Below are 19,881 nucleotides of genomic sequence, written 5' to 3'. Positions count from 1 at the left end.
TGGAACATTCATATAAATCTATCTGTGTGTATGTGTGTGTGTATGTTTGAATGTATGCACGTAAGGTAGCACAAGCCACTCTCCAAAATAAGTTCAGGCCAAGATAAAGGGTATTTTTAATACATTGAATCAGTAACTACTAAATACAAGTATCTATTAATTAAATATGATGCACATTTTGTTATTCATTTTGATTTAAAAGGTTTTGAGTAAATTGGAAAAATTACATAACAATCTTTAATTTAGCTTCATTCATTATCACAGGATGTAAAAATATTTTAATATAAGAAACAAATTCAATTTTTGTCCTTAGCTGCCAGATTTACTATAGAAAAATACTTGATAAATTAAGTATATTCCTTTTTGAGACAAGCAGTACTTAAAATGTATTATAACAAATAAATGCAATTTTCGTTAGAAATATTAAATAGATATTTAAAATGCATCCATCCTTGAGATTACAAAAGATTTTATGAATACTTCCAAATGAGGTTTCTTTCTTTGGCTTTCATGTAGTGTTTTCCAGATTTCTTTCTTTGGTTTTAGATCTTATATTTTTTATATTTATAAAGCCACATTCTGGCCAACAGAGGTTTTTAGAATGTCTTCACATTAAGTTTATTGTAGTAATATAATTTACATCAGATTCAGTTCATATTTTTCCCAAATTACTATTAATATTTTAGTTATAGGAAAATGATGATTACAAAAAGCACATTAATATTTTTACTCCAATACTAGAAAAAAATTATGAAAGAACTATATACTGTATTTAATTAAACATAACTTTCAAAAAATAGATTATCTTTTCCAATTACCATTATAAAATTTAATTTATAGAACTATAAGAATACATCTTACTTTGGCAACATTAAATGTTTTGGTTTCAAATATTTATTATTTTTACTAAACAAGTTGCACTGAAGACAAGTGTGTTTAATGTGACAGATTTCTGTGCAAATATTAGCCTATATGGACTTACCATATACCACATACTTTGCCATTTGGGATCATTAAAAAACATGGATTGGATGCTACCAGGTTTGTAATCTCTCTTTCTTCTTATTTTTACAATTTGCTGTTCTATCCATTCTACCTGTTAAAAAGAAAAAAACACCACATATTAAAACAATATCTTGTATATTTAAAAATACAGTGAATAAAATACTACGATGTTGAACATAAGCAGCATTTAAAGACAGATATCGTTGGTTTATTTGACATATTTTTAAAAATATTTTTGGATAATTATCACAGCAACTTAAAACATTCTGCAAAAATTCTTTCCAAGAATATTTGTTTTTGATGCATGCTTATCACATATGCAAGATCAAAACATAAAGGAAATGAAATAAAATAAAAAAGAGAAGAAAGAATACCTAAATAACAATGGTCTACCATTAAAAGATCAAACCATTTTTTATGAATTCACCTTATCCCAGTTGGGTTTCATATATTTAAAAAGGTTTGGTCTCTCAATGCCATTTTCTAGATTCAAAAATGCTAAGCCTGAAACACTCCAGAAAAAGACAGTGAGAATGATCAATCAATTAGTCAATCTTTATTTCAGCTACAGCCAATATTAAATATATAGAATGAAAACCATTCCAAGAATAAGAATTTATGGTATGACAAAACAGAAACAAAAAGATAGAGGAAGGAGATCAAGTCCCCTTTTTATTGCCAAGATCATTATATAATCAAATAGCTAGGGCCCTAATCAAATTATCCCCTGGAGTGATGTTAGTCATGCAGGGTTAAGGGTGCAGTAGCAGTATTGTAAAAATAGTTTTTATAAAGTTAGGAAATTATGCTAATGACAACCAGGAAAATGGACTGAGAGGCTGAAATATTTAGATGGGATTGCATTCCTCCTCAATAGCATATTTACATCTGGAAATGTTCCTGGAATTCAATTGACACAAGGTTTGAAAACTGTAACTATGATGAGGACTGTCTTTGCTCATTAAGGTGCAAAGTCACCAGTTGTTACTTTTCCTAAACTGCCTTAATTACATTTGATCTTGATTACTGCACTGCAATCTATGTGGAGTTGCCTTTAAAATGTTTCTGAAAGTTGTATTTGTGAAAAATTACAGCATATTGAGGGCTAACCAGTACATTGTATATGATGTGGTACGGGCCAAACCAGGATGCTACAATACAGCCAAAACATGGTGAAACAGATTGGCTCCAGGTTGGCAAAGAGGTGAGGCAAGACTTTATACTGTCATTTTATTTAACCTATATGTGGAATAGAATAGAGCTGGAAGGGACCTTGAAGGTCTTCTAGTCCAGTCCCCTGCTCAAGCAGGAGAACATATACCATCTCAGACACTCCCCCGGCTTTTATTCGTATCTGTTTGCCTTGCCTAGCTTGGAAGATTGCACTTCACATTTTGTTTTGGACCTCTCCCTTCCCTGGTGGCTATGTTTGACCTTTGCTTCACTTGGGCTTTGGAATTGCTTCTTTTCTGGGACCTGTTTCTTGTCCTGAGGATTGCCCTGGTCTTGTGTCTGGACTCTGCCTGGTGGATTGGACTTGGGATCCTGGACCTTGCTCAGTGAGCGTGCTCCTACTCTGAAGGCTTTATTTGTACTATAGGAGCTGTTGTTTGGGGGACTGAGGGTGGCTGCCTTCAGGGTAGTATGAGGGTGGAGCCTTACAGTTGTTAGAGAGCCATTGGCTGGAACATTGTTTAAAAGAAATAAAGAACTCTTTAGAGGCCTGCATTGCCTTGACCATCTGGGTCTTAACACTAGTTTACTAGAGAAATCTATAATTCTGGAACACATGGAATGAAAAAGAAAAAGAGAACAACCTATAGCAAGATGGTGGACTCAGTTATAGCACTCATGAATGTACCATTGGAAGACTTGAGGGGCCAAACTGAGGGCAGATCTCTGAGAAAATCCGGCTAAATGGCCAGTAAGAATTGAACATAAACTTGATGGCATATAGTAATTAATTTAGAGATCTCAAATTGAAATAATCAATGCTTCTTGAAGACAAGGTCATTAGCCTCAAGAGCACAATGCTAACTATTTTAGACACTGATACAAAAGTGTTTAGAAAGTAAAATAAATGAAGAAATGAAGAGTATCATGGTATACCCTTAAACATAGCTATATTAAGTTAAAAATAACAAAGGTAAAACATTGCAAATCAGAGCTACAAAACAGCAATTTCATTTTGGTTACTTATAATAGCCAAACTTGGTCATTACTTAGAACATCAACGTTTGGTTTATTATTTATAAATCTATTTATTATGGAATGTTTCTAACCCATCCCAGTTCTGATTGATTTAGGGTAAGTTACAATGAAATAACAAAGAATAACAAACAAAGAAATTAAAATGGAGCTCCATTTCCATCTATCCTGTTTGCCATCGTTCGCTCCCTAGAGACTAAAATGGAAGATCTGTAACTTGAGCTGGCCACGAACAAGGAGTGTATATCGGAGGTGGTGGCCCTTTGAGAGCTGTATGCAATGAAATTTCATTTTGATGTATGCCAATTGGTGTACTTTCAAAGTGACAATAAAGTTGTTGTTGTTGTTGTTGTTGTTATTATTATTATTATTATTATAAAATGCCATTATCAATGATCAAATAAACATGGTAAGCATTCAAGCGCCTAATAAACTAATTTAAACTAAAGCCAGACAAATACCGGAACAAAACTATGGGGAACAAAAGATTCCCACATTACAGCATAAGTCATTGACTCATTCATCATAGCAGATTCTGGTCAAGTGGCATCCAAGCTTCCTTCCTACTTTGGGCAGCCAATGTTTCCAGCATACATCTTCCCTGGCCCATTATTGACTGCCTGCCAAAGAGCTGCATCAGAAACAGTACCTGCCATGGAATGAGAGATTGGGTGGAGGTTCCCAGAATGAGAGATTCCTCAACATGAGAAACCTCAAAATCACAGCGATGGAAGACCTATCAGGTTCACTGGTGGATTGTGAGGCCACTGATACTTTTTCCAATGCTGCACTCAGTGTCCTGGCTTCCTGGGCATTTTGCCTACCTGCAAAATACTGTTGTTTGCCACAGAAAATGATGTGGAATCTGCACAAGGGCCATAACTTTGAAAACTTTGATCTGAGGGATTACAAAGCTGTGCCAGATGTTCTTATTTGCCAGAGAAGCTTTTAGAATATGTCCCTGATGCCGATGCCTGACTTTCTGGCACACCAAAGAGAACCTGCTTTGCGCCCAGCTAATAGAACGTCCTGCTCTGGGAGTTGAATTTGGCCTTAAATCTCTCAATATTTAGGAAATCTGTCAAGACTTCTCTCTTTCGCCAGGCTGTAATTATTAAAATATGTTAGTACCTATTATAGTGTTAATTTTGACCTGTATTTTTAACTTTTTGTATCTGCTTTTTAGTTTCTATACTTTATTAGGTGACTTGAATACTCACCTATTGAAAGATGGAATTTATTTTTTTTAAATAAACAAATGCAAAAAGTATTTTGATCTAGTTTGGTTCTGATTTAATGTTATAGCAGGGCTGAAGAGTTATTTGGGTTATTTCAAGAGTGTATTGACTTAAGTATGTTTGGCATAGTCTAAATCTGTATGAAAAAGATTCAGTACTACATAAAAGTACTTCTCTTTCAAACTATATACATCCTACTACTTGTTCCGTGAAGGATGTTTTACAGTAAGTGAAGAAAATGAAGCTGAAATGAGTTGGACGTTTGGATGCTTCACCACAATGCTGATCTGAAAGATACCTCCAAATCAACCATTAAACATTTAGGGAAGAAAAATAAAGGTTTTGGAGTAGACTTCCCATTCCCCAGACTTGAATATTATCTCTGAAATCTCAAACAGCAGTGTGCGCAAGGGGAACTAAGAATATTTCTGAGCTAGAAGAGTTCTGCAAGGAACAGTGGTGAAAAATATAAAAACAAATATACAAAGTGTCTTAACTGGCTATTGGAAAGATTTGAAAAGATTTTTTTTAGCAATACTTTAAGTCCACTAACTATCCAGCAACTATTCTCTGCAGTTCTTTTTCTATGATTTTTCATAAAGACAATGGGATCTATTCCCAATAATTCCAATATAAAAGTATTTTGTTTAATTGGAGAAAGATCTAATACCACATCATATTTTACTTTACTATTAGAATAAATTATTATATCTTAAATTCTGGAAACCACAGGTTTATTTCTTGATAATTATTCCAACAATAAGAGTGATTAAAAACTGTTACTATTAAGCCCTAGTGGATTCAAGTAGGGTATAACATTTGTTCAAACAATAGTAGGTAGGAGTAAATCACACAGGTTCTTTTTACATTCTTCGAAAACCCTATGATTATCTGGAGAAATACTGGACAGAAGTATGGTTTAATCCTTTATGTAGAATTTTAAAATGTTCAAGAAAGAAAAAATAAAGTATGAGTTACATTGTAGTTAGCTATAAATAAATTTGAAAGTCCTGTTTAGGTTGCATTCTAAATTACATAAAATAAATTCTGCCTTGTCTTCTGTGCAAGGAACTTTGGTTTATGTGTCTCCATGTCCCATTGATCAGAATTTTAATGTGTAAACTTGCAGTTATATCATGAAGTAAAGGAAAAAGTAACCTTCTCAGAAATGTAATTTTTATTTTCTATTTAAACTGTGAGAACAGCTCCCTCTAGAATAGTTTATAATAAGGAGTCACATTTTAAAAATTGTAAGTCAAACATCAAACATTCTAAGCAAATGCATTAGCTTAGAAACTCACTTTAAGTTAAAGATGTTCAAAGAAATTATAAACAGATGTATAGACTATTTTTATTTCATATGCAGTTTATTCAGTACATATCTGAAATTTATACTGCAACAATTTCCAGTTCATTGATTAAGGATATAGAAATATATTTTCTACTTTAAATAAAAAATAAAACAGTTTCCCCAGATCTAACACATTTAGGCTTTTTTCAACAACCCTGGATGAATCATGTTGAAGAGTTGGTGATTGAAGTAATAATTGTTTTGTTTAATCTGAACTGGTTCTTCAGTGGATCAAACATATGCATGGCCAAATTGTTCAAAATAAAGGCACTGAATTCATACAACAGATAGGCAGAAAAAAATAGCACTTGTTATATTTTGGAATATGAATTTTTGAGTCCTTACTTTTTACTTTATCTTTCACTTTTCATGGCTCAAAACCAGTTTTTATTTTAAAGTTACTTCCTTTTGAAGTGAGTATTTTCTTCCTCTGAATACCTTGTGTATTCTCACTAACAAACTGCCAGTTTCCGTTGTTCCCAATTTCCTGTTGCTTAGCAGGCAAGCTGCAAAATTGCTATCACATCTAATTAAAGCTCTTTAACAAGGAAAACAATGCCCACTTTTCTTCTAGGCCAGTGCAGACTTTATTCTCATTTGATTTTCTTGACCTGAGGTCCAGTTACACATTATTTTCTTTTGAACTTTGGACTCCCTGATGTGAGTAAGGTCGGTGCTATCAAAACATAGAACTAAAAAGCTTTCCTCCTACCTTCCACAAGAGAGGCATAGGGAAAGGGTCCATCCCCAGGAACAAACTACATGGTGACTTTTTAAAAAACTTTTTTTTCTGAACAGAAATTATACAAATGTTCCTAGAAAATAATTAACAACTGGATTGCAATTCTTCTGTAAATAAAAATGTAGCAATGTTAATTTAATTAGATTACAGCGTTATGTTTTTTTAAGGGCTGAAATGGGCCTTTTCTAGATGATATGAGCTGCCCGGGATGAACAATTCATTGATTTAGCCTGCTTGTTAGAAAAGAACTTTGGAATCAAATGAATCTTATGAAGATTTTATACTGCAAAAAATTATGAACAGCAACCCATTATTAATTTTTAAATTGTTTACCGTTAGAGTAATTCTATTGACTCTAACTACTTTGTGGTGGTATGAAGCGTGTTTAGTGTATGTATACAGAAATCCTTGACCTATGACCATGAACAAATGGTTGTTGACCAATCCCTAGAGTTCTGGCTGTCCCAAAATTCCTGCAGTCATTTGATTCCAACTTGGGAACTTGACAACAGCTCTGCACTTACAATCAGTTGCAGCACCCCACAATCACATGCATTTGCAACCTTCCCTGCCAGTGTCTCCAAAAAGTCAACGGGGAAGCTGACAGGGAAGGTCACAAGTTGCTGGAGTAAGTTCTTCCTCGCACCTTTGCGCACCCTCCACAACCCATGTTGCATCTCCCCCATATGCTTTTGCACCATCTCACTGACTCCCAAGACCCTTACGGTGGGATTCAAATATGTGAACAACCAGTTCTCTGTGTGGATGCCGCTTCCGGAAGTCCATTCTGGGCCTGGGCAATAAAACATTAACTACCGGTTCTGCCAAAGTGGTGCGAACTGGCTGAATCCCACCACTGCATACCTCTCATCATGCCCTCTCCCAACCACCACCAGCAACTTACCTGCCCACTGCCTCTCCCCCATTTTTTTTGAGCTACCTGGGACTTGCAATTTCCTGCTGGCTTCCCCACTGACTCATTATAGGAAATTGGCAGGAATTTGCCTTGTCTAATGACCATCGAATTTTATTAACAATGCTAACTGGGACTGTCATTGTGAAGCAATTCAGACTGCATCACATATCAATAGAAATTCTGTCATAAGTCAAAGACTGGCTGCATTGAAAATGGCATTTTTAGAAGCTGTTACAATTGTTATAATTTTTAAGTTAGTATCACAAAAAGAAAAGAAAATCAAGACATTACTATGCACAGTTTTTAAGGGGAAAATAATATAAAAGCAGTAATTAGAAACAATTTCAATGTTTATAAATGTGTTAATGTAATCATCAGTTGGGAAAAAAATTAAAACTATTTAGTTTTCCAATTTTGCATTTACTGATTTTTCTCTCCTTTTTTTCTTTCTTGCTTCATTTTCCCCTTTTCCCTTGTTGTTTTCCATTTACATGACTATGTACTACTAACAAACACTGCTGACATCAATATTAATATATTTGGAGTTATTTCTTAAGATTACAATCAATGTGGTTCTATACATTGAATTAAATATATAATAAAATGTGAAATTTATGATTATTGTAAACTCTTCGTTTATTTTCTGACATTTTATTCTTTATCTACTATGTGTCATCCTATCTTCTTTCGTATATAGATATTTATCCTGTTCCTTTAAAAATTTTAACAAATAATTTATAAATAAGGAGAAAAAAACCATAATGCCAACCTGAACTTTTATAGATATAGTTTTCATGAAAAACAGCACTGCAATAAACATGACTAATGTTAAGTACATCATATAAATGGAATTTAGCATGCTATATTTTATTTTAATAAAAATGGAATTGCAGACTTTCACAAGCTATCCTTCAATATACATGAAATACTTTTAATTAATGTGGTTTAAAATTGTTTAATATTAATTACTTTGCAGAGCATATGTACACATTTTTCATAAAAAATGTTAAGCACAATTATCTACATTTATTCCTCAGTCATAAAATGATAAATACAGTTGTGCATAATAATTTACACATACATGAATATGCATCCACCATATATCCACATACATGTACTGTATATCATCCAACACCATTCTTTTTTACGGTTAATTATATAATTCAAAGGGTGGAAAGAAAGTAGCCTAGTAAGTAACAGTAATAAAAGCAAATGTTTTGTAAACTGATCCTCATTCATTCTCTCTCTAAGACCAAGCCACCTCAAAGCTTTCTTATTTGTCACTTTTGTATTCAATCCACACTCATTCAGTAGCCATTTGCTCTACTTTCATATTACAGTCAGTCCCCAGTTTACAAACAAGTTCCATCCCCAAGGTGGAATCTCCCCAAAACAGGAGAGATTGCCAACAGGAGCAATCTGTCCTTAAGTCAAATTTATATGTAAAATGGAACAGAATGATTATGTAATACTGTATAAGTATTGTATAAAGAACTTGAATCATTATGTATTTAATTTGAATTGTGTATTTAACTCAAATGTTGCTCTGTTCTTAACTATGGGTCAAACTTAACCTGGAGACTTGCTATATTTGTTTTAAGGTTTTATCCTCATTCATTCTCTCCATTTGACCAAAACAACTTAAAGTATTTCCTATTTATAGTAGTCTCTCATTACATTCTTATATTTAATCCACATTCATTCAGCACTCATTGATTCTTGATCCTACGTCTTTTTGTTTTAGTATGCACATTTCTTAAATTATTTACTTCTAAGTTTCTCCTGACCTACTCAATTCTCACTTCCGTTGGCAAATGTTTGTTCCTCACAATATGCTATCCACTACACTAGGATATGATTTTTTAAAAACTTTCTCTGTCTTTCCCTTTTTTTAGTTAGCCATGATAAGCCATCTCTTTGCTTTGGTCTTTTTTCACCTTTTACATATAACTTGAAATTGTTCATCCTATTTCTCCTGTCAAGCACAATTCTGGATTTTGCTGCATTAATTTTCAGACTCATCCTTATTGTATTATATACTCTATCTAAAATTTGCTGCAAAATTACAATACACTCAAGAATTGAAATGGATAACAATCAATGTGACAAGCAAACGTATATGATCAGGGCATACAAATTTATACTTTGTGAGTCAGGAGAAGCTCCATTGGCCCCATTGCTCTTCATTGGAAAGGGAGGAATTATAGGAAAGTAAGCAGGCACACAATGGGGAATACACACTGAAATAATGCACAGACACTCACAGCTGTGAGTGCACTCAGCAAACAGTCTAGTGTATTCCCTGTTGTGTACTTACTCATTCTGTTGTAATTTCTTCCTCTCCAATGTCTCTGCTCTGTGGGGTGGGGTTGGGGGGAGAGAATAGTCAAGCACAGAAGGGATTGCCTACAGAAACTGCTGGGCAAGGGTTTTCTTTTCTGGGTAAGCAAAGAAAAAAAAGAGGAGTTGCAGTGGGCACATGAGATAGCAAGGAGGTCAGGGAAGCATTGGGTGACTTGGGCATCAACTGGGGTGGGGGGGGGAAACAGAGAGAGAGAGACAGAGAGACAAAGAGAGCTGTGGATGCTTCTCTCTTGTTTTACAGACCTGAGCAGGAAAGTGAATTTGGATGGGAGGGGATTGATGAGGTGAAAAGAGGTGACTTCCAGTCAAATATGTGAACAACTGGTTCTCTGTGTGTATGCCACTTCTGGAAGTCCATTCTGGACCTGGGCAACAAAAAATAGCTACAGATTCTGCCGAAGTTGTGTGTACCAGCTGAATCCCACCACTGCTTCCAGTCATGCATACAGTCAATGTCCAAGACAATTGGCTCTTCCTTGTTTTCTACCATTTCTTTACCTGTCATCATCCTAATAGGACTGCCCATTCCACACTACCACACCCGGGACCTCAGATTCAGCATCTCTTAGATCAAGTATCAGCTACCTGTCTTAAACAACACATCACCAACCATCCTCTCTCTGCAGTCCACTCTACCCTCACCCACTCTAATCTCACCCAAGTGGGGAAGGGTAGCAACACCAAACTACATGGCAAGAATGGCTCAGGGTCCCTGCCAAATTTGTTTCTTGCCCAGGGAGAAAACAGTAACAGTGCCTCAGAAAGACACCCCATAACCCTGACCAAATAACCTTCAATCCAAACGACAATACTCTTCAAAAGACAATACGTACAAACTCTTCAAATAATGATGAAAGGAAAATTCTGGATTTAGTTGTAATTAAAGTTCAGTAAGCTGACTGTAACGGCAATCTACCAACATGAATGAAATTGGCAAAGAATGTGAATGTGACAAAATGTATGGCAGGGGTCCAGGTTACCTGAGTAACCATCTCACCCCAATAGGATTGGCCTACCCCATTCACGTCGGGAGAAGCGGTATGCTGAGGATCCCACTGTCTAAGGAATTCTGCCATGTCTCCCACCTTCTGGAATACTAAACCCCTTGAGCTGAGATCCATTCCCACCCAACCCATAAGGGCCTTAAAACCTGGCTCTGCTGATTGGCCTGGGGCCCAGATGGGGATGTGCCATCCTAGAGGTGGATTAAATAGAAGATTTCCACCTCCACATCACTGTACTCCCTCCACCACCACCTAAACTATTTCTCTGTTTAATATTATATTTGTTGTACTATTATTTCAATCTTTTATAGCATTGTTTTACCAGATTGTAAGCCACTCAGAGTCAAATGAAGTGAGATGGGTGGCATATGAATTTAAACAAATAAATGTATAGATTGCTACACCATGTGGCCAACCCAATGGTAGCCACACTGGTTGATCCCATAACGAAGCCTCCTGCTTGTTCCTGTACCCTCTGCCATCCCATGCTTGAACCAGGAGACTGAATTAGGTAGAGTCTCATTTAGCTGCTAATATGATCCTGTTGCTGCCCAAAAGCTCAGTCACAGCCCCATAATCACCACCTGCTGCTGTCCAGGAAAGCCAAACCAGAATTGATATGGTTGCTGCAGCTACATTACAAAATACATTACGGTGCATATTTTATCATTTTGATGTCCTTGTGATTAGGAATGTAGTCCTATATCTTGTTCAAATCCAGTAACTAATTGGTTCAAGAAGCAGGCGTAATGTAACAATAACACAAACACTGCCCATTACTAAGCTCCCAAGAATAACAAGATTTGCCAAGCAGTGATCATTATTCATCTGTTTGGCTTAGGCACTATTACCAAGAGTGGGAAGCCTATATGTTATGCTAGATTGGACTGAAGAACATCTCAAAGAATCCTACAATGCTACGCTCCCTTGAGAAATGCCATTCCCTCATCTATTGATTCTAAAAGCAACAGTAAGTTACTGTAATATACACATTATCTTCTACAAACTGGCATTAAAACTCAATTCAGGTTGTCTTTTAGTCCCGTCTACTTGAAATAATATGCAATCTTTGTCAGTATGGTCTCTTCTTTGGTTATCTTTTAAGTCCAATTTAAGAACATTCTGGCCATATGAAAGTTATCAAAATGTAATTATGCATGTTGTACTGTAAAGACTTTCTGCTTATGTTCTTGCCTGTATAGAGGGTCCAAACCAAACAGCTACTGTTATGCTACATTGATATGGAGTAAAGAGCCTTTCAAAACTTATACTGCATGTATGGCTCAGGAATTCTTTTATGATGTCTATGTGGTAGTTATAACACTTGAATCAACATTCAGGGTTTAATTTATTAGTTTTATTATGTTGGTCTATCGCATTTAATGTATAATTTTATTAGCTCAGTAGATGGATTACACAATAATGAGTGTCCTGTAAATTGAACTTGACTTTTTGTGACTTCAGGAATCTAAGTAGTTTTCTTGGCGATAATATAGAAATGGTTTCTCATTGCTTTCTCCCAGGATATTTTTTCAACTTCTCTACTGAGAATTCTTTCTTTCTCTCTCACTGGAACATCATATCTACATTTCGTTCAGATACTGCCTATTTTGTCCTACTACAAGGCCAGGCAGTATCTCTCCATGTTTGTCTGTCTCCTCTCAGACTCTTCTTTTGAATATGATATCTCACTCTCATTAACCAATGACAATGAAACTATTATTACAAAGTTTTAATTAAAACTCAAATGTAACCCACACTAATAAAAATATTAACCTTCAGAACACAAAGCTTGATAAAAATATCTGGGGAATATAAGCTTTGAACCAAAGCCTCTGCTTATTTCAAAAAAATATTCAACCAAAGTAGACTTTGCCAACTGTCAGCATTATAACTGTAACTTTTTTAGTTATTGTAGTTTTGCCATCTATACTCCTACAGTCAACTGTACAAGTATGGACAGTCCATTTCAGATGTTTATATCTAATGTACCAATGATAAGAAAAAATGCAAATAGAGCAAGGCTATCCCTTGAGTAAGTATTGTAGTTTAGCAACTTTCTTTGTATACTGAAGGTCCCAGTTCTTTCTATTAGGGATTGTGTGTTTAGTTAAGAAGGGTAGAAAATGATAATAATAGTCTGTCTTATTATGAGAAAACAAATCCAGTATTCTTGTATATATTATTGCAGTTTTAAAAGAAAGTATTATTTTTAGGAAATAAATGTTATTTTAAATGTACTCTCAGCATACACTGTAGGACTTTCTAGAGATAGGTACTTTTTCTAGACAAGGTCAGGCTATGCAATTAGTCTTAGCAGTTTTCAACAACAATGCACACGTTGCAGTGCAGTATAGCCACAGCTTCTGAGTATACATGGAAGAAAGCTAGCTGCTATTTCATAATCTTTTTCAATGCTCACTTCCCAACACACTTTGCTTGACTCCCTCTGCATTTCATTCCCTTGCAAAAATCAGGACTTTCATCCTCAAATATCAACAGACACTTTCTGCCAACAAAAGCTTCACCAAAGGCTGCTCCATGTAGAATATGTTGCAGCAGTCCAACCAAGTTGCAACAGAGGAAGTACAATCCCATCTTCAGTAATCCCAAACTGATGTTACTAGATTGCCCTGTTTGTTCATTGAAAAAATAAAAATAAAAAGCAGTTTGGTATTTGTAGGATTTAATTTGGGATTGTTTTACCTGATATCTCTCAGACATCAGTTCAGGCTTTCCATGGCATCATGTCTGTCTTGGCTAGTTATGTATAATTGGTGTAATCATCATACTGATGACTCCTCATTCTGAACTGACAGATGATGTCTCTCAGCAGCTTCAACCTGCCAAATTCTCAAAAAATCTTCCAAGCAGTCTCTGAAATCTCCTGAATCTCCCTGAATTCATGATTAGTGAATCATCATCAGGGTCCCACTAGCAATGCACTTACAATGTGTAATTTGAAGATCTGATCTGAAATGCTTCCCATCTGCTTCTGTGGCCTGAAATACCTTTTGTATGACAGTTGTCTAATCTGCCTCCCAAGGTCTTTCCCACATACCATTACACAATGTTCCTTGCCATTGCAAGTTTTCTACATAAATTTATGTTCTGCTGCTGCAGGACACAAAACATGAAACCGGATTTCAGGGAGAACTACACCTCCATTGGTCCCAGTCAGTAATACCCAACAGGTCTACATGCTCATCAACCATCATGTTGTAGATGGATATAATCTAAATGCCATAGACCTGACGTTTACCAGCATCTTAGAGACCAAGTCACCTGATAATGTTTCTACCTGAACCAGGACTGGGGAAACTGACTTAGAAGAAGAGACACACATGAATATGTGGATCTCCTACAACAGCTTACTTAGTGCCCTCCCACTATTTGTGCCCCTGCCCATCACAGTCCCAATTTGGGAACCATTGCATCATCTCAACCAACAATCATTTCTTCATTTTTGTCTTCACATTTACGAAACTCAACACATATTCTACTGATCTCAATCAACCTCTGTACTTTCCACATCCAGAGCCAGATTATCACAGATCAGAAGCTGAGGTCTAGTCTACAACTGTTCTTCATACTCTAAGGATGGTGATAACAGCTCTACTTCAAAGCTCCACAATTGCTGTTGGTAGCACTGGTTTTCATAGTATTCCTCATAGTAGTAATAGCATTCTACATAACAATACACAACTAGAGACAAGAGCAAAGCAGGTACCACATCTTTTTAAATCCTTCCCCTGAACCTTCCCAGGTCTGCCATCAACAGATCCAATTTCGTTCTCCCCTTCTTCTGTGACCTCCAAAACAGAATGCAACATTCCAAAAATTTGATACAGTCTATGGTGCTTGTTCACATCTACTTTCTCTACTGGCAAAGTGTAAGCTAAATCCAAATGCTCAATAAACAAGTAGCTGCGGAAATGTGCATCACTTAGAAATAATTATTTTTGATACTTATTTTAATTTTTAATTAAAAGCAATTTTTGGATGTTGAGGCGAATAGCAGTGTATAAGATGCTTGATTTTTCTCTAATTACCCTTTCTCTGATACAAACAGTCTTTCAACTTTTTTTTTCAGATACATTTGGGCAGAGGCAACTGGACTTCCTCACTGAATACCTTTTATCCACTACTTCTATGCTCAAAGCTGACCTTACCAAGCATTGTGGTCATTAGGAAACAAAAACAATTCAACTCTTATTATGTGTGGTTTGTGGATAATAAATTATAATAATGGGAATCAGGATTTTCCTAAAGTACAATATTAGACAAATCAATGCAAAGATTGAAGCATCTTTGCATCTGGAGAAAGACATCCAAGAGTTAGCTAAGAAGCCAGTCTCCAACTTTTGAATATATAACATTTTCAATCTTGAGTGGCCAATACTTGGCTGTTTTCCTTCTTCAATGAGACATTTTCTTTTTTTTCTAAATTAAGAGCTTTGAAAAAATATGTTTCAAAGCTCAAATATAGCCCATTCAGTTTTAGCTCAGTTTGATATGTCAAAATAGTCACTCTATATTGTAAATCATGATTTAAATTTTAGAGCTATGTGTGAATAATGATTAATCATAGCTCTTCATTATATATAAACATATATATGGTATAGGCAGCATATCTTTACTAAGACAATAGACAAAATATGATCCAATAGACAATCCTATTCAAATACCATTTTAGTGTAAATTCTAGATGTCAGTAGGTTCTACTTGAATACTATAATATGTATAATGTATAAGAAATAATGCTTACACTTAGCTAAGTTGATGGATCTATTATAAAAACAGACATAACATAGGTGAAGTGATTTTAAGTTTGATGACTTGGTGAAGATGTTATATACATACTTTGTTATCTTGGTGCTGAAATAATGAGCAAAAGTGAGATAACTTTGTTTTGCTTTTTGAAGTGGGGTATACTGAGCGAAACCCAGGATGTCCCAGTTGAAAAAGCAAAATAAAATACTTCAACATCTGTGTCTTAAATGTTTATACTGTATTCCATCAGGATATTATTACATTTGGTAGAAGCCCTAGTTCTCCTTTGGCTTAAAGTTCAAATACCTTAATCTGCTGCTACCAGCACTGTACTGCTGTACGCTGTACTGCTGCTGTCAACACTGTAATGTGTGATAACATGATATCTGCTTATTTTCTAGAGCTTAGGTTTCTAAGATGGTCCGATAATAAGGATAAGGTGGACAAGTAGGTATCATTACTACTTTTTCCACAACAAGAAGCAGCTGTGTGAATTTTGTCATTCTAAAAATGATAGTCCACTTTTATATCCAGGTGAATGAGCAGCATAAGGGAAGGGAAAGAGAAAGGGAAAGGGGAAAGGGAAAGGAAAAAGAAAGTTTACAGCTCCACGACTGCATTTTACATGCCAATCTTGTTGTTATACTAATATGGACAGAATAAGTGTAAAGTTTCTTGCTCAGTAATACAGAACAGCATTTTTAGTATGATAAATCATTACCTTTTCTAAAATTTGTCTGATTTATTCCTATCAACATTCCTATCTTGCCAATAATATTTGTCATAAGAAACTGTACTGACTTTATTTCTAGTTTACGGCAATTTGTTTATAATCAAAATGAAAACACCAAAGTAAAATTTAAAGATGTACAAGGTGTCAGTTATCCATATCTTACTTAAATTAAATTTTAAATTAATTTTTGTGGGAAGCTTTTAAGATGAAATGTAGTTTGACCAAAATTAACTGCTTATTAATTAATTTTCCTATCACAATATATAAAAAATGATCAAAAAGCAATATCCATAAAACAAATGACCAACTGCTCATATATTGCCAAAAAATGAGAGTATCTAACTTTTAATGTGAGGCTATTCCTCTCACATTTATAACATCAAATAACATAAAAGTGTCTTAGCATTTGTTTGTGAACCAAAAATAATACACAGCCAACTTTATAGCCAGCTAATATTTGCAGTGCACCAATATATCTTCTTCAATCACCACCGTCAGCATATGATTATAATAAGCAGATACATCATGTTGGCATACCAATAGAATTAAGATGCAAATTAAGAATGTTTTAAGTTGATATATTTTAAATAATCAAATAATACGATATAATTGTTGCCCTGAGAAGAAATCCAGTGATGATATATCCTTGTTATATTCACATCTATTTGTTTCACTACATTAAAAAGAAGCATGATTCTTTATATACAAAAGGCAGTATTTTTTTAAGGTTTTATTTTGGGAAAGGTTATAAATGAAAAACAAAAATTATAAACCATTAACATGAGGTATGCAGTAATTCAATAAAAGCAGTTTAATAATAAATAATAATAGCAATTAAGCTAATGTATGTGAAAAGATACATTTTGTAAAAAATATCCTTGTTCAATAACACAAATCAATAGTGAACTTTTGAGGTAGAAATTACAGTTAAACTACCTTCTTCATTCTAAGAAAGTGTCACTGCTTAGAAGTAATATAATTACAAGCTGCTATATTATATAGGTTTGACATGCAAACCACCACAACATTAATATTATATTCTATAAATAATGGTGACACACTATTCTTAAAACATTAGACTACTACCTTCTTTTCTCATATGAAATGGAATCTTAATGAGCAAATGACAATCAATTCTTGTAATTGTAGATGTTATCCAGGTAAACATCCCCTGGCATAAAGTTGCAAATTAAAAATGCAAAGGCTTGCATCAGACACGATTGACTAATTAGATTAGCTTACCTTTGGCTCCATGGAAATGAAGTTGTGAGTACCTCTACTTGAGAGAACCGACCTTTTAATTGTTTTACTATGGTAAAAATGGTAATAATCCTTTAATGCTCCAATCTGTAAGAGAAAAAAGATTTTGGGGTGAGGGGTGAGGAGAAAAGAGAGGCAGAATTTATGAAAAACAGTTTACCTCTTTTTCAAAAGGTCTATAAATTATGCAATTACTACCTAGGCTGAAATGTTACTTGAACCTAAGTACTCATCTTTCAGAAAGAAAGATACAATATGAAATGGTTGACTGTCCTTGGGGCTGTAACTGTATAACTGGACATAACAACTGAACTGGCTGTTTTGTCTGTATCCATCTTTTATTAAATGTTTAATTTATATGCGACATTTTATGTACCAATCAAGATCCACATTAGCTTTTCAAACCCACTAATATGGTACTAAAATCATTCAGCTTAAGGATATTTATTGTAAAACTGTAAATATTTAATTCATGAGAAAAATTCATCTCAGCTTTGATAAGAAGTGCTTTTTAGAACTTTTGATCTTAGAAAGCAGATTAAATTATTGTAAAGACTTATTGTTTTCTAAAAAGAATTAGGAAATGAAGACATAATTTCTGAGTTGCACATCCAGCTTTTCTGTATTGAAAAAAAACCCATTTGGTCTGCAGTTCATTGCATTCATAGGCATCAACAGGGCAATGGAGAAGAGCCAAATGACGCATCATATCACAACACAAAACCACCTTACATCAGCAAGACAATATGAAACAGTAGTTGGTTGATCTTACCATGTACTACAGAAATCATTGCCTGATATTCTATTAACAGGATGTATTTTTAATAAAAGGATTGTTACATTAAGTAAAAGGGGAGACAAGAAATTGGGCAGATTTTTTTCCCCCTGGGATTTTGTTTATTCCATGTCACTGTGTGTTTTTTTCCAGTTGAATTACTACAAATGAAACAAGGATTGAAAAGTGTTGGAAGTTTACCTACTACCTAACAATATTCTTCTAAATTCTAAATTCAAACCTTTTTGATAAGAGATATTACTGAGGAAGTAATAGGGGGTTTGTACCAACTTCAACACTGACTTTGTAATTAACTACCAAATACTCTAGATTTCATTTGACAAAACACTTTCTCCACTGAGTCAAGTTTGTCTCCCAGTAACCTGATGGGGATCAGTATGTGAGACCATGGCTTATCATTAACTTCTTCCAATACAATTGATATTTCTAAGCCTTAGAGTAAAAAAGAAAAGTTCTTTAATCCTGAATTATTCAGTTCAATATTATCGAATACAGTGTGCAGTTTGTTTAGAGATCTTATTTGTTCATTCCATAGAATAAGATATATTCATTCTCTGGAATGAAATACTGCGTGTATATTGCTCTATCTTATTTAACACTGAGGAGTAACAACTCTGTATCTATTTTCATGTGAATCAAAGTCAAAATAACCAAAAACAAGTTATATAATCAGGCATTCATTTATTATTTTATCTTCACCATAAGATATATACAGATAGTCCTTAACTTACACAGTCTGCTTAGTGACTGTTCCAAGTTACAACATCACTGAAAAAAGTGACTTATGACCTTTTTTCACACTTATGAACATGGCAGCATTTCCATGGCCACCTGATCAAAATTCAGACGCTTGGCAACTGGCTTGTATTTATGACAGTTGCAGTGTCCCAGGGTCATGTGATCACCTTTTGCGATCTTCTGACAAGCAAAATCAATGGAGAAGCCAGATTTACTTTACAACTTCTATGATTCACTTAACAACTGTGGCAAGGAAGGTCGTAAAATGGGGCAAAACTCACATAAAAATGTCTCACTTAGCAACAGAAATTTTGGGCTCAATTGTGGTGATAAGTTGAGGACTAACTGTATTTGCATGTCAAACAAGCTTATAACATTCATTGTAATTGATACAGCAGACTACAAAAATAATCCTTTTTAACTTGGAACACTTTATAATATCAATAGACTATCAATAAACATTTTATTTTTTTAACTTGCATTTATTATTTTTATAAATAACTCAAGGCAGTGAACATACCTAATACTCCTATTTCCCCCATAACAACAACCCTCTGAGGTGGCTTGGGCTGAGAGGGAGTGACTGGTCCAAAGTCACCCAGGCAGCTTTCATGGCTAAGGTGGGACTAGAATTCATGGTCTCCTGGGTTCTAGCCTGGTGTCTTAACCATTAGACCAAACTGGCTTCCTATCACTCCAAATGTCTAGTCAGAATAAATGCAATATTTTCATTTTATTAACCTCAGAAAAAAA

General features: G+C 34.7%; 1 protein-coding gene across 1 annotated transcript in view; it reads right to left on the bottom strand.

Annotated features, from left to right (window-relative positions):
- The window catches only part of PCSK5 (proprotein convertase subtilisin/kexin type 5), a 140,264-nt gene that overhangs the window by 105,999 nt on the left and 14,384 nt on the right, over window positions 1-19,881 (bottom strand). The window contains exons 2-3 of the mRNA XM_015814469.1: window positions 17,577-17,681; window positions 983-1,096 (exon numbers count right to left, since the gene is read on the bottom strand). Coding sequence (XP_015669955.1) covers window positions 983-1,096; window positions 17,577-17,681 — 219 coding nt within the window. The remainder of the gene's footprint in view (window positions 1-982; window positions 1,097-17,576; window positions 17,682-19,881) is intronic.

Source organism: Protobothrops mucrosquamatus, unplaced genomic scaffold (genome assembly GCF_001527695.2).
Source record: "Protobothrops mucrosquamatus isolate PMUCROS unplaced genomic scaffold, P.Mucros_1.0 scaffold254, whole genome shotgun sequence".
NCBI lineage: Eukaryota > Metazoa > Chordata > Lepidosauria > Squamata > Viperidae > Protobothrops > Protobothrops mucrosquamatus.
Note: the sequence above shows the minus strand (reverse complement) of the source record. Positions and strands in the feature narration are given on the sequence as shown.